Source organism: Onychomys torridus, chromosome 8 (assembly GCF_903995425.1).
Source record: "Onychomys torridus chromosome 8, mOncTor1.1, whole genome shotgun sequence".
Taxonomy (NCBI): Eukaryota; Metazoa; Chordata; class Mammalia; order Rodentia; family Cricetidae; genus Onychomys; species Onychomys torridus.
In genome coordinates this window covers 74,456,677-74,479,413 of record NC_050450.1, presented here as the reverse complement: position 1 = coordinate 74,479,413, position 22,737 = coordinate 74,456,677, and the positions used below count along the sequence as shown (strand labels likewise).

The window sequence follows — 22,737 nt, the reverse complement described above, 5'->3', positions numbered from 1 at the left end:
CTTTTTATTAGACCATCAGGTGTTTTAGACAGGCAAAGCATCACAGCTTCCCAGAGTTAAACAAATGCAACACAAAAGAATGCAACACATCTTTGCATCATTAAACAAATGTTCCACAGCATAAACAGATGTAACACATCTTAATGTAATATTCTACAACACAGTACAGAAATTTATTTCTGCTCCTGATTTTGCAATTATTTGTGTTAACACATCCATAACTATCTTCCTTTACTTTTTAAGTGGTTGTCTACATCCTATCATTTTCATATATGTAATATATGTGTATGTAGTTTATATATGCATTTTACCAATATACTATTTATAGACATATAGATTGTTTCCATCATTATCATTTAAGTGATTCATGTATGCTTGGCTTAAAGCATATATGTAGTTTAAACTGTATATTGCTGAATTATACTCAAAAGTATCAATTTAAACTCTAGAATCCCAGCATTTAACAGGTTGAGGGAAAGAGACTGGCTACAACCTGACTGGGCTGTAGAACAAGATTACCTTAAAATAACCGTAAACATTTTCAAATTACCTCTTAAGGATATTTTTAATTCTGAAAATATATCACTGCTAGCTTGACATGTTCGTGTTTTTAATATTATCCTAATACTTTGGTTATTAGCTTTGGAAATAAGAAGATGACATGAATTGGCTTTTTCCTATTTCCTTCTTTATTACTCAGGAACCGATGAATCTCCGGAACCACTGCCAATTCCCACGTTTTTGTTGGGTTATGATTATGATTTTCTGGTGCTTTCTCCATTTGCTCTCCCTTACTGGGAGAAACTTATGCTGGAACCTTACGGATCTCAAAGAGATATAGCCTATGTTGTACTCTGTCCAGAGAATGAAGCTTTGTTAAATGGAGCCAAAAGTTTTTTTAGAGATCTTACTGCAATCTATGAGGTAGGTATTTTATGATTTATAGTTCATGTTTAAAATATACCTGGGAAGCCAGCCGGTGGTGGCACACACCTTTAATCCCAGCACTTGGGAGGCAGAGGCAAGTGGATCTCTGTGAGTGTGAGGCCAGCCTGGTGTACAAAGCGAGTTCCAGGAAAGGTGCAAAGCTGCACAGAGAAACCCTGTCTCAAAAACAAAAACAAAAAAAAGTACTGGAGAATTCTATTGATGGAAGACTGCTGGTGGTGTCAGTTGTCTTACTAGTGAACTACACTTTGCCACGTTTTTGCTAGTCTTTGTTAGGTATGTGTGCCCTGGGTGACAGTAGAAAACATAGTATTGGAGTGATCTCTCAAGGGTGGCATATGTGTTCCTTTAAAGTAACCCTTGGTTGGTTGGGGATTTAGCTCAGTGGTAGGCCCTGGGTTTCGTCCTCAGCTCCGACCAAAAAAAAGAAAAACTAGCCCTTGGTATGTCGGGTGTGATGGTGCATACCTGTAATTCATGTACTTGAGTAGTTAAGGCAGGTCAGTCTGGGCTACACAGTGATACCATATCTTGGGGGGAAAATGTGTTACTGGGGATGAGGGTATATGCTTGTAATCCCAGCATTTGGGAGATGAAAGCAGGAAGATCAGAAATTGGTGGTCATCCTCAGCTACATAGCAAGTATAAGGCCAGCCTGGGCTACCTGAGACCCTGTATGAAAAACAAACAAACAAACAAACAAACAAACAAACTAGCAGCTTGAAATTCCTAAAGGAAATTGACCAGTGTCAATGATATTTCGATTCATTTGTTAATTATAAGTAATAAAGCTTATTTTAAATAAATAGCTTAAGTAATTTATTGTCTGTACCCTAATAGTATAGTAAATTCCCTGATTCTGCCTTTGTAGTCCTGTCGATTGGGCCAACACAGACCTATTTCTCGACTCTTGACGGACGGGATCATGAAAGTGGGAGCTACTGCATCAAAGAAGCTTTCAGAAAAGTTGGTAACAGGATGGTTTTCTCAGGCAGCTGACGGTAACAACGAGGCATTTTCTAAACTCAAGCTTTATGCACAAGTCTGCAGATACGATTTAGGTATTAAGTTTGTATTCACTCTTCAAAAGTAGTGTGACTAGCAGTGTGCCTTGGTTCATCATCTATTTTTGTAAAATAGTATCCTAGTATCATGTAGCCATCTCCATTTTTCCAAACACGCTCTCTCTGCCTGCTTTTGTCCTGTAAAATCAGAACTGAGTAGATGTGGCAAAGGCTGTGGTTTTGAAGTTAAAGATGTATGTCTGACTGTCCACATAACAATTCTGCTAGCTCCATATGTGGACATCCTATCAAGTAGACATTATGGATTCCAAAATAGTTTCTGCTACTTTTGTGGGATTTGATGTTTTATGTACTTCAAGATCTGTGATTTGCTAATAATTCAGATGCACGGAATTTCTAAGTAAACTATGCAACTCCAGAAAAAGTCTTACTGTAGATAAGAGAATGACTATTATTAAAACCTTTTTTGTAGTACTTTAAAATTTTAATATTAGTGACTTCCTTTACACCTAATTCAAAAAGATATAATACCAAATTACGGAACTTAATTAGACATTTTTGTAAATTGAACCTCACGGTACTATTCCTCCATTTTATATTTTAGTTAGCTATTAATTGAAATTGGTATTTCTTCAGCTTGTGATTTAACAACACTTGAAGTGATTTGATGAAATATTGCTACATACTGCTATCACGTTTGTTGATGTATCTAATTTTTATTAATGTTTATTTCCTTGAGTGTGATGGGGTATATGTCCCTGAACTAGTGGAAGTCAGAGGACGGCTTTCAAGGTTGGTTCTCTCTTTCCACCGTGTGTTTCCTGGGACTTAATCACTGAGCCATCTTGTCAGCCTTTGTTGACATTTAATTTTGCCCAGGAAATAGAATTTTCATACTGATTATCTGAAATTTGAATGAAAATATAGGTTTACTTTTATAGTTCCACTTTAAACTTGTTTCTTTAGTTTCTGGGAGAAAATAGAAAGCTAGTACATGCTGCACTGTTAGTAAAATAGTTAAGGGAAGATAATTGCCATGAAAGTATTAGCTAAATTGTTATTTCTTTAGTGGGATAAAAATAAGTCAGTGAAATCAAGAATTAAACACCGTTTTTGTTCTTTAGGTCCATATCTTGCTTCTCAGCCGTTGGACAGCACTCTGCTCTCTCAGCCAAATTTAGTTGCCCCTACAAATCAGTCTTTGCTTACTGCACCTCAGATGACAAATACTGGACACGCTAACGCTCCATCTGCCACCTTAGCATCTGCGGCAAGTAGCACTATGACAGTGGCGTCAGGGGTTGCCATGTCTACTTCAGTTGCCACTGCTAACTCAACTTTGACCACAGCTTCATCTTCATCATCTGCCAGTCTGAGTAGTGGAGTGTCCGCAAATAAACTGCCTTCGTTTCCACCCTTTGGCAGTATGAGCACTAGTGGTTCAGGACCCATGTCTGCACAAGCAAGTTCAGTTCAGAGTGGCCAGCTAGGACAGCAGCCGCCGCCGTCATCTCTGCAGGCAGCAGCGTCAGCATCAGGGGAGTCAGCTTCGCTTCCCACTCAGCCGCATCCTGATGTATCAGAAAGGTAATATAAATGCCGACACTTGGGGTTGAGAGATAGTTGAGCAGTAAGTAGCATGTGTTTAGCCTGTGTACAATAAATGAATAAATAGAAACTAATTTCAGTTTGTGGAAATTCAGAGTCTACAGTCCCCTCTTTTTATAAGACGGGTGGCGGGGTGGCTGCGGCTCACGCCTTTAATCCCAGCACTCTGGAAGCAGAGCCAGGCGGATCTCTGTGAGTTTGATGCCAGCCTGGTCTACAGAGTGAAGTCCAGGACAGGCACCAAAACTACACAGAGAAACCGTGTCTCGAAACCCCCCCCCCCCCCCCCCCAAAAAAAAAGATAGTCGTAAGGTAGTATAAAGTGCTCCTTGGTCTTATCTTGGAATTTAAGTTTAATCATGTTAAGTATTTTATGTATAAAATTATATGAAGATTGTTTTAAAAGTCTTTATTGTAGAATCACAGGGTTGGTGTTAAGATCTTAAAAAGCATTTAATTCCACATATCTCTATGACTGAGTCTGGCCTGTGACATAAGCACATGTGATTGTTTATACACACTGCACAAATGCTTAAGCAATCACTTTGGAGCTCGCACACACATACGTGAGTGTGTGTGTGTGTGTGTGTGTGTGTGTGTGTTTGCATGTGTGCTGGGCCTTACATATGCTAGACAAGCAGTCTACTACTGCTCTGTACCTCAACCCTGGCATAGAGGCTTTAGATTCTTATCAATTCTGAATTTCAGATTTGTCATTTACCCACTTTATGATTGGGGGAAGGCCTAACCTTTTTGAACATGTAGCCTTCTCTGTAGTATGCAAATAATGTGGTACAGTGCACAGTAAGTACTTTAATGGTAATAAATCTCATTGTTTTTACGATGAAAGTGCTGTGAATATTCCCATGTTCTATGAGTTCAGTTAGTCTAAACCTAGTTATTTTTCAGCTACCTAGAATGCAGTTGTTCCAAAAGTCACACTTACAAATGTAGGTAAAAAATAATCTATTATCGAGATTGGTTTGCCCATCTTGAATAGCCACATAGATCTGAAATTTAAAGAAAATTAAAATTACCTATCTAAGAGTGGTGCTTACTCACCACTAAACTTATGAAATTAACATGTCCTATCTAAAAATGCACCAGAACATTGAACAGACAACCCTGGCTTCTGTCTCGATTAACTCTGTGTCTGCCAGGATCGTGAGCTGGGTCAGTCTCTGAGATGGCTGCCAGATAGATCTTTGTCTCAGTTTAATCTCTTACTGCTCAGCTATTTAAGAAGTCTGTTCTCGCTTTTAAAAGCACAAAGCCTCATCTATCACGGGATTTCATATGTGTGAAATGTGAAAGGGTATGCACAGAGCTATGGTTCTCTTTGGAGGGATAAGGAGCATTCTGATCTTTAGAGAGGTTTTCTGATACCTTGTACTACCAGTAAAGGAGGAGGGTGTAGGGATTTGCTTTGGTGCTATCCCAGGCAAATGAAATACAACTAACTTTCTATTTTATTTCTACTTGAATGTTTAGCACAATGGATCGTGATAAAGTGGGAATTCCCACGGACGGTGACTCACATGCAATTACCTACCCACCTGCAATTGTTGTTTATATAATTGATCCTTTTACATATGAAAATAAAGATGAGAGCGCTAACTCTTCTAATGTATGGACTTTGGGGCTACTTCGATGCTTCCTGGAAATGGTCCAGACTCTTCCTCCTCATATCAAGAGTACTGTTTCTGTACAGGTAAGAATTTGACGTTTTAGAACTTTTAGAGGTACTTTACTGTATTCAGAATAATTTTGTTAATAGACAGGTTGTAAGCTGGGCATGGTGTTGCATGCCTTTAATCCCGGCACTCGGAAGGCAGAGGCAGGTTGATCTCTGTGAGTTTGAGTCCAGCCTGGTTTACAAAGTGAGTTCCAGGACAGCCAAGGCTGAAAAACCCTGTCTTGAAAAACAAACATACAAAAGATAGGCTGTATTGATTTTATTTAAGAAAATGTAAGAGTGTTTATAAAATATAAATTTTATAGTCATGGGGTCTGATTAATGGCTTAGAAGTTAAGAGTGCTTGTTGCTCTAACAGAGAATCCAAGTGTAATTATCTCCACTCACATCCAGTTGGCTCACAACTATCCAGCAACAGGCAATCAGCTCTGTGGGTGCTGTCATATATATAGACAGACAGACAGACACATACAAATCTTTAATAAACTTTATTGTCATTCTACTGTCATGAGAAATAAAAAGATGATGTTAGGTGTGTATGGTGTGGTATGTGCTTGTAATTCCAGGAAGCTGAGGTAGGAGGACCATAAGTTTGAAGTCAGCATCAGTACATAATTCCAGGCTAGCCTGGAATACGTAATAAGACATTGTTTTGATGCCGGTCGGTGGTGGCACACGCCTTTAATCCCAGCAGCACTCGGAAGGCAGAGGCAGGTGGATCTCTGTGAGTTCAAGGCCAGCCTGGACCACGACCATGAGTGAGTGCCAGGAAAGGTGCAAAGCTACACAGAGAAACCCTGTCTCGAAACCCCCCCCCCCCAAAAAAAAACCAACATTCTTTGTTTCTTAGCCCCACACCCCCAAAAACGATTATATTGAGTATATTATTTCTTCTGTGTTACTTTGTAAGCAGACTTATAAAGTAGAGCCTAAATAGGAAAATAATGCTTGCATTCTGTGTAAGTTAGTTTTAATTAAGACCAGTTGCAAGTAAAAGTAGAAGAAAATTAAAGAAATTTTGATTAATAGGCCTCATGGGAGTCTTAATAAATATAATTTCTGTGTACAGAAAATTTAGAAAATATATAGGTAGTTCTTTAGTTCAGGGTCTATTTAAATTGCCTGTATATTAAAGTCCATATAGTAGTGGTGGGAGAGATGACTCAGTGTGTCAGAGCACTGTCTATTCTTCAGAAGACGAGTGTTCATTTCCAGTACCATATGGCAGCTCATAACCATCCATAACTCCCAGTGAATCCAATGCTCTTTTCTGGGCTCCACTCATAATAACATACAAGGGGTGTGTGTGTGTGTGTGTGTGTGTGTGTGTGTGTGTGTGTGTACACACACACACACACACACATACAGGCAGAACTCTCATACAAATACTATAAAATTTAAAGACAATGTATGATAGATAGAAGCTGTAGTTTTTTAGTCAATCTTTCCATTAGATGTTGAAGTTTTGTTTGAAGGGATTTCTCTTAACTCTGTTCTAAGTTACTCTGTTAACATTTGTAATACTCACTTTATTTGTAGATTGTTCCTTGTCAGTACCTGTTACAACCTGTGAAACATGAAGACAGACAAATCTACACCCAGCATTTAAAATCTCTGGCTTTTTCGGCCTTTACTCAGTGTCGGAGACCACTTCCAACATCAACCAATGTAAAAACACTGACTGGGTTTGGTCCAGGCTTAGCTATGGAAACTGCTCTTAAAAGTCCTGATGTAAGTATTTTTTTATTTATTTATTTTTTCTGTTTTTCGAGACATGGTTTCTCTGTGTAGCTTTGCGCCTTTTCTAGAACTCACTTGGTAGCCTAGCCTAGCCTCGAACTCACAGAGATCCGCCTGCCTCTGCCTCCCGTGTGCTGCGATTAAAGGTGTGCACCACCACCGCCTGGCCTGATGTAAGTATTATAAGTATGCTTTCCATGAACAAAGTTATTAAGATGACTTAGAGTTTAAGATTTTATATAGAACTAATAATGCTTTTCTTTCTTTTTTTTTTGTTTTTTTAGAGACCAGAGTGCATTCGACTTTATACACCACCTTTTATTCTGGCTCCTGTGAAGGACAAACAAACAGAGCTAGGAGAGACATTTGGAGAAGCTGGACAGAAATACAATGTTCTTTTTGTGGGCTACTGTTTATCACACGATCAAAAGTGGATTCTTGCATCTTGCACAGATCTATATGGAGAACTTCTTGAAACATGTATTATTAACATCGATGTTCCAAATAGGTATTTATATTTTTTTAAACATGATTATTCCAGTTTGAAATGTTATTATATGTACATGTGCACAAACACACACACTGTTTTATACTCAATAGATAACAATTGAAAGCTTATATACATTATGTTATTAATTGTTAAGATTCTGGCTATGCTTTTATCTACATTTTTTAGTTAGTACTTATACTATGTAATATTAAGATAATTAAAAACACTTTTGGCCAGGCATGTTGGCACATGTCTTTAACCCCAGCATTTGGGATATAGAGTCAGGTGAATCTCTGAGTTTGAGGCCAGACAGGGCTGCAATAGCGAGACACTGTATCTCAAAAACAAATGTTCCCTCCCATGGTTAATCTTTCATACAGATAAAGATTTAGTCTCTAACTTTTATGTTACAAATCTTGTGGTAATGATTTTGGGTGAAGAATTTGAAACATTGGGGACCAGAGAGATGGTACAGCAGTTAAGAGTGTTTACTGCTCTCCCTAGAGGGCTAGAATTGGTTTTTGGCATCCACAACAGGTGGCTTATAACATCTGTGAACTCCAGCTTCCATAGATACCTGTGTTCATGTGCACATATCTTCTAATACACATAATTTTAAAATACTTTCAATTTTTAAAAAAAAATTATGTGCACTGGTGTTTTGCCTGCATGTATGTCTGTGTGAACGTGTTAGAAACCCTGTAACTGGAGTTATAGACAGGTATGAGCTGCCATGTAGGTGCTGGAAATTAAATCTGGGTCCTGTGTAAGAGCAGCCAGTGCTCTTAACCTCTAACCAATCTCTCCAGCTCCCTTAAAATATTTTTAAATATTAATTTTGAGAGCCCTCCTGCTTATAAAAGTGGATCTGTTAAGCTGGGCAGTGGTGGTACACACCTTTAATTCCAGAATTTTGAAGGCAGAGGCAGGTGGATCTCTGAGTTCAAGTCCAACTTGGTCTACAGAGGGAGTTGCAGGACACCCAGGGCTATACAGAGAAAGCTTGTTTCAAAAAACCAAAAAGTAAATAAATAAAGAAATACTGTTTGTAGCATAAATTGTATAATGGTGTTTTTTAAACCTAATTTTCATTAAATACATCTTTTAGTGGGATATTTATTAGTTATGAAATAATCTGATTCTCTGTGAAGTAGGAGAGCGGACACCACTACTGTCAGGCTTAGGTTGCCATTTTACTTCTTTGATCCAAAGGTAGAAATAAGGACAGGAGGGACAGCTCAGAGGTTAGAAGTACTAGCTGCTTTTCTAGTGGACTGGCTTCCTTTCCCAGCACCCACATGGTGGTTCACAACCATCTATAGTTCTAGGTACAAGGAATCTAGTCTTCTGCCCTGGTCTCTGGGGACCAGGCTTACATGTGGTGCACATACATACATGTAAGCAAAATACTCATATGCATAAATAAAATAATTCTTTCAAAAAATGTAGAAATGGGACAAAGATTTAAGATTTGTAGGGGTAGGCAAGATGGCTCAGTTGGTAAAGATTCTTACCTCCAATCCTGACAATATAAATTTGACCCTTGGGACTCATATGATGGAAAGAACTAATTCCCAAAAGTTGTCCTCTGATCTCTACATATGGGCCATGGAATATGCACCCCCTGCACAATTAATTATAATAAGTTGTAATGGTCTGGGTGGTGGTGGTGCATGCCTTTAATTCCAGCACTCAGGAGGCTGAGGCAGGTGGATCTCTGAGTTTGAGGCCAGCCTGGGCAACAGAGTGAGATCCAGGACAGTCAGGGCTGTTACACAAAGAAACCTTGTCTTGAAAAAGCTCCCCCCCCCCCCCCAAAAAAAAAAGATGTAGTGAGACCTATCTTGAAATACAGTTTCTTGCTGGCTCTATGATATTGATAAAATTAGGTAGCTGAGCTTATTATCTATATCATCTATAGAGTAGCTTTATCTGCCTCACCTTATTGTTAGGATGAAATGAGTATTGCATGTACAGTGGTTTGGCCATATAGTTGTAACATAGTAAGTGCTAAATAAAAGTTAGCTGCTAGTGCTCATTTGCAAAGTCCTTGTGTTATGTGCTTGCCTACCTTGTAAAGGACATGGATTAGAAAATCCTCAGCGTTATTTGGTCTGAGAAATGTAGTTTGTGTTGGGTATTTTTCTTTTCTTTTTTTTTTTTTTTTTTTTTTTTACCTTTTAAGATATAGAGATTGGTCTATTAAAAATTGTTGGCCGAAACTGGATAACTCATCATTTTCTTCAGTTCTTGTCCATGGCATTGCTTGTGCACTATCTGCAGTAGTGAGAGTTGTTGATGGCTTGTAAAACTGGAAGGATTGAACTTAAGAAGGTTTGGCTGGAATAAACAGTATTTATAGTAAATTGAAGTTGTTGGTAGGTCAACCAAAAAAAAAATTCTTAGGCTAAGTATATATCAAAGTATATGTATATATATTTAATAATTTATTTGAACTTATTTTATGTGCATTGGTATTAAGGTGTCATATCCCCTGGAACTGGAGCTACAAACAGTTGTGAGTGGGTGCTGGGACTTGAACCTGGAGTCCTCTGGAAGAACAGATGGTGCTCTTAACTGCTGAGCCATCTCTTCAGCCTCTCAAAATATATTTAAAATATTTATTTATGTGTGTTTGTGGAGTCAGAGGACAACCTTAACTGTGATTCATCAGTTGGATTCCATCCAACCTTCCCCTTCTCTGAGAGTGGCTAGACAGTTTCTAGCCCAGACTTTGTCATGTAGGCCAGAATGACTGGCTAGTGAGCCTCCTCAGCTCTGAGATTAAAACTGCACACTTATTTTCTTAGGTTCAGGGGATTGAACTCAGGTCCTGATGCTTGCAAGGAAAACACGTTAGCAAATTAGCTATTTCTTCAGGACCATAATGCATATTAAACAATAAAAATAACAAAACAATCCATAAAGTTGAAGCTGCATATGCTACCATACACTACAATTCAGGGAGCTAACCCAGGAGGATTGATTATTTGAATTTAGGAGTTTAAAATAGTCTTGGGCAATCTAAAGAGATCCCATTTCAAAAACTTAGAAACTTGAATGGCAAATATGTGTGTATCAGGACTTAGTTTTTGTAATGTTTTGAAGCATTAAAATTTAAAGGACCAAGAATTGGGGGCTTAGCTGCATAATGGAAGTATAGGCATATCATATACAGTGTGATACCTAGTAGTAGTCAGTAAAACAGAATAAAATAAAATTGATTAACCAGTTTGTCATACATTTGAATCCTCTTATAAAATGTTATGTGAATTTCAGAAACATTTACAATCATTTTGTTCGATAGGGCTCGTCGGAAAAAGGGTTCTGCCAGAAGGTTTGGTCTACAGAAACTTTGGGAGTGGTGCTTAGGACTTGTTCAAATGAGTTCTTTACCTTGGAGAGTTGTAATTGGTCGCCTGGGTAGGATTGGACATGGAGAATTGAAAGGTAAATTGTGCTTTTATCTCACTTTTTTACTTTGTTTTGTGATGATGTATATTTGCATCAGAACATATTAAGTAACACGTTGAATAAAATACGTTACGTGCTTAGCAGTTCAGAGCTCTTCCCGTCGACCCAGGTCAGACTCTCAGCACTCATCCTAGTAGCTCACAATATCTATAACCCAAATTTCAGGGAGTCTGATGCCCTGAGGAGTAGTGTGCAGGTAAAACCACTCATACAAATAAAATAAAAATAAATCTTTTAAAATGCTAAAAGTTATCAGTAAAACTTTGTTTTAAACAAGGAGCCATATATAAAGTCATTATGTAAAGTCATTATATATAATGACTTGTGTGTGATCCTCACTGAAGGTAAAGGGATAGGGGTGTCAAGTACCACTAGCTATAAGATAACCTCTGTGTTAGAAATAGACTAATTTAAGCGCTGTCCTGTATTTCTCTTTGGTTGTAACCTTGGGCTAATAGCATAACAGAACACTTACTTTTAGTACCGTCTCTCTTTGCCCCGTTGATTCCCACAGATTGGAGTTGTTTGCTGAGTCGTCGAAACTTGCAATCTCTTAGCAAAAGGCTCAAAGACATGTGTAGGATGTGTGGCATATCTGCTGCAGACTCTCCGAGCATTCTTAGTGCTTGTTTGGTTGCAATGGAACCCCAAGGTTCTTTTGTTATCATGCCAGGTTAGTTTTCTTCAGTGCCTGTCTGATTGAATTATTCATTGTACACTTAAGTTTTTAAATGTTACATACAAATCTTCACTTACACAAACAAAGGAAAAATGCCTCTCTCTCTTCAGATTCGGTGTCAACTGGTTCTGTTTTTGGAAGAAGCACCACTCTTAATATGCAGACTCCTCAGCTAAATACCCCACAGGATACATCATGTACTCATATACTTGTGTTCCCTACTTCTGCTTCTGTGCAAGTAGCTTCAGCAACTTACACCACTGAAAATTTGGATTTAGCTTTCAATCCCAACAACGGTAAGTTAGTTGAGCCTTAAAAATTCTATTTTATTTGTTTTGAAATCCTGGTCTTGCTGTGTATCCTTGTCTTGCCTGCTGCTTGTTATTTAGCCCCAGGTTTGGTCTTGATTGAATTCCAAGCAATCCTTCCGCTTTGTCAGAAGTGCTGGGTTTATAAGCCTGTGTAACTCTGGCTGCTTTATTTTATTTTATTTGTTTTTTGTTTTTTTAAAGTATTTTTGAGGGGTTGGGGATTTAGCTCAGTGGTAGAGTGCTTGCTTAGCAAGCGCAAGGCCCTGGGTTCGATCCTCAGCTCAAAAAAAAAAAAAAAGTATTTTTGAAACAAGGTCTTGCTGTTTTGCTCAGGTTGGTGTAAAACTCCCACGCTCAGCCACCCTCCTGCTTCAGTCTCCGAAGTGGCTGGGACTACAGACAGGCACACACCACTGGGTTTTTTGGTTTTTTGGTTTTTTTTGAGCTGAGGACTGAACACAGGGCCTTGTGCTTGCTAGGCAAGCACTCTACCGCTGAGCTAAATCCCCAACCCCACCACTGGGTTTTTTAATACATTGACAGTTGATGTAGGCTGAATAACATGCCCTATACTTGCCTTAGTAAGAACAAAGAATTTGGAAGATGTAGTTAAGACTATTAAGATGGAGAGTTTTATCATAAACTATGCAGATGGGACTTAAAAACAATAAAACATCCCTTATAGCAAGGAAGCAAAGAGAAAGCTGTATCTATCCTCCATAGGAAAAGCTATTTGAAGGAAGAAAAGGCTGCAAAGTACAAGAGAAGGCTGCAGACTAGGCATATAGTTCAAGTCACTGGTAAAGATAAGGAAACAGATTGCTAAGACTTTTGCCTCTCAAACATTAACGAAGAAATGTTTGTTTTACTCCAGTAAGTGCATGGTAATTTATTAAAGTGGCTTTAGGAAATGACTGTGCCATTTTATATTATTGCATCAGAATTAGTCATTGATAGAAATTCCGTAAATTTTATTTTGAAGGGCTATCATTCATTGATCATAAAATTTTTTGAGAGTTTATGCTGTGCTTTCGAGCTACTTGTACATAAATTTTACCACATTCTATATACTATATATATAATCTGTCTCTTTTCTCTCCATACACCCACAATGTTTTCTTTCCTTTTTTTAAACAATACTAGAGATTATTCCTGGAGTTTTTTGCATGTTAGACAAGCTGTTTCTACCACTGAGATATAATCGTAGTCTTTTTTATGTCAGTTTGCTAAAATAATGTTTTGTACAAACTACTAGAATAGAGATGTAACTTGGTGAACCTTTTAGGTTGTATTTAATAGAGTAAAAAAAGTAGTGTTTATTGTTATTCTAAACTACTTTTGAAAATGATAGATCTTCAAAGATACACACATATTTTATTCGCGCTCTCTCTCCTCTCTTTTCCTTTCCTCAAGACAGGGTTTCTCTGTGTAACCCTGGCTGTCCTGGAGTCCAGACTGACCTCAAACTCACAAAGATTCACCTGCCTCTGCCTCCTCAGTGCTAGGATTAAAGGCATGTGCCATCACCGTCTGGCACATTTTATCACTTTATTCTTTTGTTGTTAATAACTTGAATATTTTACTTAGTAGTGAATAGTACCATTTAAAACACTTAATTTCTCGATTTTATATTGATTTTGTTACCCATTGTTTTTATAACGTTATATACTTAGTGGCCTGAAAGAACATGTGTTTGTTATAATTCTCAGAATCATTCTCAGTAGGTTAAAGTCAAGTTGTCTTAGGGTTGATTCCTTCTAGAGTCTTAGATAAATCTGTTTCCTTGCCTTTGCCAGCGTCTAGAGACTACTTTGTACAAAGCCTGTACTCTTTCTCTTCATTTTGAATGACAGCATTACTCCTTTCACTGCCTCCTACTCTACTACTTCCTATCAGATCTCCTGGAGTTGGGGTTAATTCAGTGGTATAATGCTTACCTGTCATTTGTGTGTCCTACGGTTCAATCCGAGGCACCACATTTAAGAAAAAAAGAAAAGGACTCATATGATTACAGGACCCATTGGAAAGCCCTGAATAATCTTTTTGTAGGCCTCTTTATTGATCAGGACTGAGAAATCCTTTATATGACTGTTACCACAATACTTGGCACATAGTTGATGCTTAGTAAATATTGGTTATAGTAACCATTTTACTTGTAAGATACTTTTTGGTTGGTTTTGTATTTTGAGACAGGGTTTCACTGAGTAGCACTGGCTAGCCTTGATCTTACAGAAATCCTCTTGCCACTGCTTCTAAGTGTTGAGATTAAAGGCATGCGTCAACACGCCCCTGCTGTTGTTGTTTTGAGACAGGCTCTCCTTGTATAGTCCAGGCTGGCCTTAACTCATAGCAGCCCTCTTCACTCAGCTTTCTCAGTGGTGGGATTACAAGCATGTGCCATCATCCTTGCCAGTCCCATTTTGGTTAAAATTTATTTTAATACTTTACTGTGAATGATCATGGTATACAGAAAATAAAATTTTAATTTCTTTTCTCTGTACAGATGGAGCAGATGGAATGGGTATCTTTGATTTATTAGACACAGGAGATGATCTTGATCCTGATATCATTAATATCCTTCCTGCATCTCCAACTGCATCTCCTGTACATTCTCCAGGTTCTCATTACCCCCATGGAGGTGATGCTGGCAAGGTAATTCTGTTAAAAATTTTCCGTGGATGTAAATGCCATCCATCCAGGGATTATTATATGAACTAGAATACCATTTTCCCCTTTGATATTAGCAAAGAGATGAGATCACCTGAGCTTTTTTGGGAATGGGGTGGGGCAATGCTCTCCCTACTTCTTCCTCACAAGTATTGAACTCAAAGGCATATACTGCCCATGGCCTCTTTTGTTGGTTTTTGGGGTTTGAGCCTCCACTGTTCAGGGATTGCACCAATATGTGAGGTTCTCCTCCCCTTCCCCCCACCCTCCCCCCTCCCAAGATCATTAAAAGCACCAATAATCCTGTGATCAAAACATGTTATATGAAATTCTCAAAAAAATAATAAAAAGGGGTGTGTGCAGTTTTTACTGTTTTATCACAGTAGTAGGATTACTGGTGTTTAAGGTACTAATATAATGAACATTTTCATTGTGAATTGATTTTCTTTTATTTGTTTTCTTAAAGTAAATGCTGAGAAATTTGTTCACCAATCCAAAGGGAATGAACAGTAGTCCAGATTGCTACAATGCCTTCCAAAACACTATGGAAATTAACAGCATAGACAGTGCTGGGGAACAAAGCAATTTGAATTTGTCTTTGGAATTGGGCTTGAGGATTTAGTTGAAGAACTATTAGGAAAAAAGTAGAAGTTAGAGTGAATGATCTGTATTTTCACTTTGACCATAGACATACTCACTTTGTTTTGCTGTTTTATAATGTACTGCTTTCATGGTATTGCTACATTTAGTTAGTTATTAACTGAGACTCTGACTAAATATATAACCATTTAATTTTTAGTATTTTATGTGGTTTATTGCAATAATAATATGAAATTAGTAGTTGTAAGTTATTTTGTATTGATGTTTGTTGTCTGGATATATTGAATGGACTAATACTATTGTCTTTTTAAGGGTCAGGGTACTGATCGGCTACTTTCAACAGAATCTCATGATGAAGTAACTAATATTCTTCAACAACCATTGGCCCTTGGATACTTTGTATCAACTGCCAAAGCGGGTCCATTACCTGACTGGTTCTGGTCAGCATGTCCTCAAGCACAATATCAATGTCCCCTTTTTCTTAAGGTATTACTATTTCTCTGGCAAATCTTAACTAATCCTAATTCATAGTTTTAGTGCTGAGAACTATCAAAGTGACATTTTAAAGTTTTATAGCTCGTCTCAATTCCAGGTTCTTAAATACACTGTTGTATGTATTTCTGTAGCAGCCATCATAAAAAGAATTATCTAATATGAAACATGTAATTATAAAAATTTATAATTAAGTTTAAATATTATTCTTACATCACACTTCTGGAACTCTTGCTTTTAAGTTATATTTTCAATTGCAATGTAGACGTTTAGAGCTGAGAATCATAGTCACTCTTTCTAGTCTTATTCTCCAGCTGAACATACTTGAATTCAGTAAATTCACCCATCTAAAGTTACAAATCAGTAGTAGACATCAAGAGTAAAACCTAGATCTTTTATGGATAATTATGTTATTTGAATGGGATCATACTGCACTCCTATTACATTTAATTATTTTTAAGATTTAAAAAAATGAACAATCTTTGTAGATTTTTTTACTTTCATTTACCTGCTCTAGAAAGTTTCCTTTGTATAAATTACCATTGAGTATGATGGGTGTGATCGCACATTCCTTTAATCCCAGCACCCAGCAGCCAAAGGCAGGAGGATCTCTGAAAGCTTAAAGCTAGCCTGGTATACATAGGGTCTTCCAGACCAGTTAGGGCTACATAGTGAGACCCCTGTCTCAGAAACAAGCAAACTAATGAGTAGGTTGGGCATTGTGACTTATGATCTTACACTTGGGTGGCAGAGGCAAGAAGATTGCCTAGGAATTAGAGGCCAACCTGGTCTACAGAGTGCATTCCAGGTGAGCAGTGATACAAAACACAAACAAAAAAACTGATGAGGAGTTGTCGTGCGCCCCCCACCCCCTCCACCCCCCCCTCGAGACAGGTTTCTCCGTGTAGTTTTGGTGCCTTTCCTGGAACTCACTCTGTAAAACAGGCTGGCCTCAAACTCACATTTCTGCCTCCTGAGTACTGTGATTAAAGGGGTGTGCGACCACTGCCCAGCTGGTGAGATGTTTGTAAGAAGTAAGATTCTCAGACATATACTTATTTTTCAGTATTATCTTATAATATGAATTTTAAGATGGTAAAGTAAAATGAGATGTGAAAGCTCTCTGTGGTGATTGTTATTACTACTCAAAAATAGTAAATGAAGATCTGACTTATACAATCAATGTAAAAACTAATGGGCTCTGCACATTTCAGGTCAGATTGTATGCTTCCATTTCTTGAAATTATGTTTTAGTAGTTTCTGAGCATATAGATTTCTTGGACCTTTTATGCCAGTTAAATCTTGATACCCTTGGCCCATGTCTCATTGTGTCAGAGAGCCTTTTAAGATTAAACAATGGACTTCCATAGCACATTCATAAAGATTACCATAGTTTATAATCTGTAGCATGCACCACCACCACCCACCCCCACCTTGAATGCCAGACAAGTTACTCTGAGCTATCCTTGCCCTTGAATTAACTATTAATATAATGTTAGTTTATTCTGTGACTTTTATTCTTCTACCAGATGTTCATTGGTCTATCCTGTTTCATTGTATGAGCATTTTCCGAGGGGTTTCTGCATAATAGTGATCTTTGGAGCCTCCACTTAACAAAGAGTTCCTTGGTCCTTGGGGATGCACATGCTGTCTCCTCCCAAGTGTAGTCACAGAGCCTGAGTGCACACTAAAGTTCTCAAAATAGCAGTAAATGACCTTGCCTATCTAGCAATTTCCAAATTCAGTATAATACCTATTTGTAGTTATTACCTTAGTGTTTCAGGGCACACTTTTGTTTAGTAAACACTTTGATGAAAAGTCCAAGGGACTATCCAGATTCTTTTCTACTCAATATTTGTTTGCAGAGAGGATAGTGTAAAGTGAGCATTCACCCTCAGATACAGTGTAACAAGATTAGGACTTCTGATTCTGAATCACAGGTAAGGTATAACCTAACATAATTTTGTTCACCTTTATCTTTTTCATGTATCCCATTTTAATTCTGTAACATAGTCAATGAAACCACTTGGTATATTTCTCTGTTCTTGAGAAATCAGCAGGTTCTAAATATTTTTATCGCAAGAATTTAGTCAGCATTCATTTACTTTGTAGTGATCTGACAACTGAGACTTATTTATAATTCATAAATCATGAATTTATAGACAGTTCAAACATTTTATTTACATTCCAGAATATATTATGTAAGAGCTTATACTTGTATGCAGTTGTGTTAGAGAACACAGACTGATATAAAGAAGCATCTTCATAGAACGTAGTATGCTTTGTGAATTATTGTCTGTTGATACCACCACTTTGTCATATTGTTAATACTATTGTACAACTTACATATAAGATGATTTGTTTTACATAATTGAATGTGGAGAGTAGTAGCACATTCCTTCTGCTATGCCTAAATGTGTGTGCAATTGTTTATAAGCCTCTGCTAAGAAATATATACAGGCATGTGTACATTGTTTTCATTGCTAAGTGTTCATGCAGAGGCAGCTTTGTTAAAGATATATCTTCCTGAGTAAAAGATTGTGCGGGATTACTCCCTTGACTTCTTTTTAGTGTTGCTTAGAGTATAACTGCACAGTCTAAAGTCTGTGTAATCCAGGGGCCAGGGTACACTCAGGCTGATGGTTGAATGATTTCTTAGTCATTTGCTTTATACACTCAGGCAAATTAGAAGATGACTAGAAAGGTTTTTTTTTTTTTTAAGGATTGATAAATGGTACTAAAACAAGTTTAAAGTAAAAATTGTAGAGAGACACTCTGAAGTTTTGCACCTTAACGTTTCCATCAAAGCCATGAATTTTTACTACAGTAGCTCCCTCTGCTAACACTGTCACCAGATGAGTTTCATCAGTCCATTGGGAGCACGGCGTTGAAACTGACTGATTGCCTTGCCTTTTAGGCCTCTTTGCACCTCCACGTGCCTTCAGTGCAATCTGACGAACTGCTTCACAGTAAACACTCCCACCCACTTGACTCAAATCAGACTTCAGATGTCCTCAGGTACAGCTCTTGTAACCTTACTGTTGTGTGTGTCAGCTTAAGGAAAACAGAATGTCTATAAGGAAATATCTTTATTCTTTGTGGTAAGAGTTTACTGCTTTTTAGTTTTGAATCCCTGGATGAATTCTTTTAGATGACTTAACAGTGTTTGGGACGTAAGGGTTTTTTTTTTTTTTTTTCCCCTCTCCACTAATGATGTAGACAAAATATGGGGGCCTTTTGCATGCTAGGCCAATTGTCTACCCCTGAATTAAACCCATTGAATTATTTTTTCTTAAACTATTTATTATTTCTATTTTGGGTGTTTTGCCTCCATGCAGTGCCAATGGAGGCCAGAAGAGGGCATCAGATCCCCTGGAACTGGAGTTACAGATTTGTTAGCAGCCATGTGGGTGCTAGGAATTGAATGCTGGTCTTCTGGAAGAGCAGCTCTTAAGCACTGAGCCCTGTTTAATTACTCTTAAGTTGGGACTTTTAAGTCCTAGCCCCATTAAATTACGAAGAATGAGTGTGTTTTTAAATATTTATTTATTTATTTATGTTAATTTTTTATACACATTGGTGTTTTGCCATAGGTGTCAGATCCCCTGGAACTGGAGTTACAGATGGTTGTAAGCTGACATGTGGGTGCTGGGAATTGAACCTGGGCCCTCTATAAGAATAGTCAGTCTCTTAACTGCTGAGCCTTTTTTCCAGCTTCCAGAAATGAGTGATTTTCTAATATGAATAATTTTTTCCCTCAATTGTTGAGAAAGGGTCTTATGTATCACAGGCTAGTTTCAGATTTAGTGCGTGGTGAAATTAGTTATGTCTCTCTATTCCTTATCTATTGTTCTTTTTCTTCTCTTTTTTCTTTTTTTTTAAGACAGGGTCTCACTGTTGTTTTGGGCTGCCTGGAACCAGGCTGTTCTTGACCTCACAGAACTCTATCTGCTTCTACCTCTGCACTTAGATCATTGGTTTTTCTTTTCTTTTTTTTTATTTCTTTCTTTCATTCATTCATTCATTCATTCATTCATTCATTCATTCATTTTTTTAGACAATTCTGATTGGCCTGGATCTTATAGAATAGGCTGGCTTTGGACAGAGATTCACCAGCCTTGTCTCTTGGGTGCCAGGATCAAAAGCATGTGCTGCTAAGCCTGGCTTTACTGCTGTTTTTTAAAAAATGACTTCATCTATATTTGGTGGTTTATACCTATAATTTCAGGATCTGGGAGGATTAGACAGGAGAATTACTACAAGTTTGAGACTAGTCCAGCTTGAAAACAAACAAGCAAAAAACCAAGAAATGGAACCAGACAACAAAGAAAGTGACTTTAGCCAGGCATGATGCCACTCAGGAAGCCAAAGCAAAAGGCTTACCATGAGTTTGAGGCTAGCCTGGGTTACAGTGTGAAGTTCTTAGCAAAGAAAGAGTTTCAGTGGTTGTGGTGCTGATGTAGCTACAGTACTTATGCGGTGGAGGCAGGAGGACCATGTGTTTAAAGCTAGCCTGGGCCTCATGGTGAGTTTGAGGCCAGAGTGCCATGCACAGCAATATGTTGTGCACACACCCATACACCCACATTAGCACTTTGAATCTTAAAAGTGCTGCTAAAGTCTTTGTTGAAATTCATGAATTTACACAGTTTATGAATTTATTTTTTTCTAGGTTTGTTTTGGAACAGTACAATGCACTCTCGTGGCTAACCTGTGACCCTGCAATCCAGGACAGACGCTCGTGTCTCCCAATTCATTTTGTGGTGCTGAATCAGTTATATAACTTTATCATGAATATGCTGTGATCTTCGTTTGATGGAATTGCGCAAGGAAAGAACAGGAAGAAAGGATATTTTGCTGCAGGATTAAGTTACAGTTCTCAGTGGAAGTCATTTGTGATGGGGTCTAATTCTTATTACTTCAACAAATATTGTTTTGACTTGGGGGGCGGGGCTATAACCCTATTTTTCATTGACTATATTGAGCTCTTTAGGATGATGACTGATTATTCAAAACGTATTATAACATTTTCGTAGCAAAAATTAACCTTTTTTTTCCAGTCACAGTATTTGTGAAAAGTAATGAGCCATAGTACCCATTCATGTTAAAGAATATTAAAAGCATGGAGAGGAAACATGAGGAAACAATGAATTTCAACATATGGCTTTAGAACATCAAGATGTTCTTGTATTGGATATAGTATCTAGTATTCAAAAATGCCTGCATCTCTTATTTATTGTAAGTTTTTAAATGTATAAATTGTCTTATATTTCTTAACCTCTTTTATAAAAATTTTCCTAGAAGGTTTATACTGCCTTCTTGCTTTAAAGCAATTGGTCTAAAATATATGTAATCGTCTTAATTAAAAAGTTGCAGTAGGGTTGCTTTTAGAGTATTATTTTTTTGTAAGGGGGTGGGTTGGACAGTAAATTTGTATTGTCTCAATGTACAGTTTAACAGGGATAGAGGGGAAATAATGTCCATACCATTGTGTGTGGAAGATTTACAGCTAAGCTGTAGTTGCAGAGTACATGTACAGTAATGAAGTTCACTGTGTTTATAAATTGAAAAGGTACCGGGTCTTACAGCATTTTATATATCACACCTTTGCAGAATAACATGATGGCAATATACATACGTGATATTGTTAGGTGGATTAACTTAGAATAAAATGAGAATTCTTCAGTTATATTTTGTACTATGGTTTAGGGCTATGACTAATATTTCAGGCCATTTCCAGTGAAAGAAACTTAGTTTTACAAAAAAAAAAAAAAAAAAATTTGCTACTGAATGCTTAAACTAATTTTGGTGTTTAATGTTACATGCTTAAATTTTTTTCAGTTTTCACAGTGGCACATTTAGGCATGGGGATATTACTAATTATGAAATTTATCTACAGGATCTGTTATAAGGTTGAAATTTAGCCCAGCTCTAGGCATTTTACAAATTATTTTAAGAGCAGTCACTCTTGATTGCTTTACTTTTTTTTTTTTAAATTAAAGATTGGGAATGTGTGTGAGAGTATGCATATGTATGGGTGTGAAAGTGTGAGTGTGTGTGCAATCAAACTGTGGTGTAAATAGATCCTCAGTGAATTCTGGTATTCAGACTCTGTTCCACTAGTGAAAGAACCATTTTCTAAACTGTTTCCCTTTGACTTTGTTATTTATTGAATTTCTTGGTTTGGAGATGGCAGTCCCAAACACCAGAGTCTGTACTTTTCTATGACACAGCTCAAATTAAGGTAGGGCATATGCCAAGGAGGTTCTCACCTCCCTAAAGAAGGGACTTGAATTTTAGGGACTTTAATTCACCTCTTCCTTCAGTACAACTTCCCCCTTCTTGTTTGCACATGCCAAGATAACTGCTTTGATGCAGGCTTTACCCCTGAAATAATCCTACAGTGCTGCTCACAAGAGCCCAGTTAGTCTCCTGCCTGCACCGCTGACTTGAATTCACAGTCGACAAGTCTACCTATCTTTCTTGGAAGCAGTCTTTCAAAATTCTTACTTGTATATTCACTCATTGTTGACAAGGACAAAATCAGTTGTATTTACAAAACTCAGTAATTCAGTATGTTATTTTTTAAACTGAAACCTGTTTTGTAAATAGTATACATTTAATGTTACTTAGCAAATACCATTTTCTTACAGTATCTTCTTTAAATTGGGTATATGAAAACATTACCAACTCTTGTTTTTCTATAAAGAAACACAATTAGTAAGTAACAAAGTTTTCAGATTATTTCTTCAACCTTAATAGAGCAATCTAAATGTTGAGCATATTTTGATATTAAATTTAAAGATCACATCTCTGTTTTTAAATTATGCTGACACCACCACAGATTATGTTGGTATGTTTTGGTCTGTATTTTCTTGGTGGGGGGAACTTAAGATTTGAAGTAAAATATGCTTATTTGGAATTTCTATTAAAAATTATCCTTGTCATTTTCATAGCTCAATAGTGATTCAAGAAAATAAAAGACTATAATCCCAGTTTAAAATTAC

The 22,737-nt window shown here is 37.4% G+C and overlaps 1 protein-coding gene across 2 annotated transcripts in view; it reads left to right on the top strand.

Annotated features, from left to right (window-relative positions):
• Med13 (mediator complex subunit 13) overlaps nt 1-21,716 on the top strand; it is a 95,407-nt gene extending 73,691 nt beyond the window's left edge. The window contains exons 18-30 of one of the 2 annotated variants that reach the window (XR_004945628.1): nt 701-924; nt 1,820-2,009; nt 3,098-3,560; nt 5,073-5,292; nt 6,817-7,008; nt 7,302-7,525; nt 10,815-10,957; nt 11,496-11,654; nt 11,771-11,956; nt 14,475-14,623; nt 15,551-15,724; nt 17,596-17,670; nt 18,648-18,705. Coding sequence is in view for 1 of the 2 variants with exons in the window: in XM_036195654.1 (XP_036051547.1) it covers nt 701-924; nt 1,820-2,009; nt 3,098-3,560; nt 5,073-5,292; nt 6,817-7,008; nt 7,302-7,525; nt 10,815-10,957; nt 11,496-11,654; nt 11,771-11,956; nt 14,475-14,623; nt 15,551-15,724; nt 18,648-18,748; nt 20,403-20,535 (2,558 nt within the window). In the remaining variant the exon portion in view is untranslated. Of the gene's footprint in view, nt 1-700; nt 925-1,819; nt 2,010-3,097; nt 3,561-5,072; nt 5,293-6,816; nt 7,009-7,301; nt 7,526-10,814; nt 10,958-11,495; nt 11,655-11,770; nt 11,957-14,474; nt 14,624-15,550; nt 15,725-17,595; nt 17,671-18,647; nt 18,749-20,402 lie in introns of those variants that run through there. The other variant, XM_036195654.1, reaches the window with a different exon arrangement.
• The last annotated feature ends 1,021 nt before the right edge of the window (nt 21,717-22,737 follow it).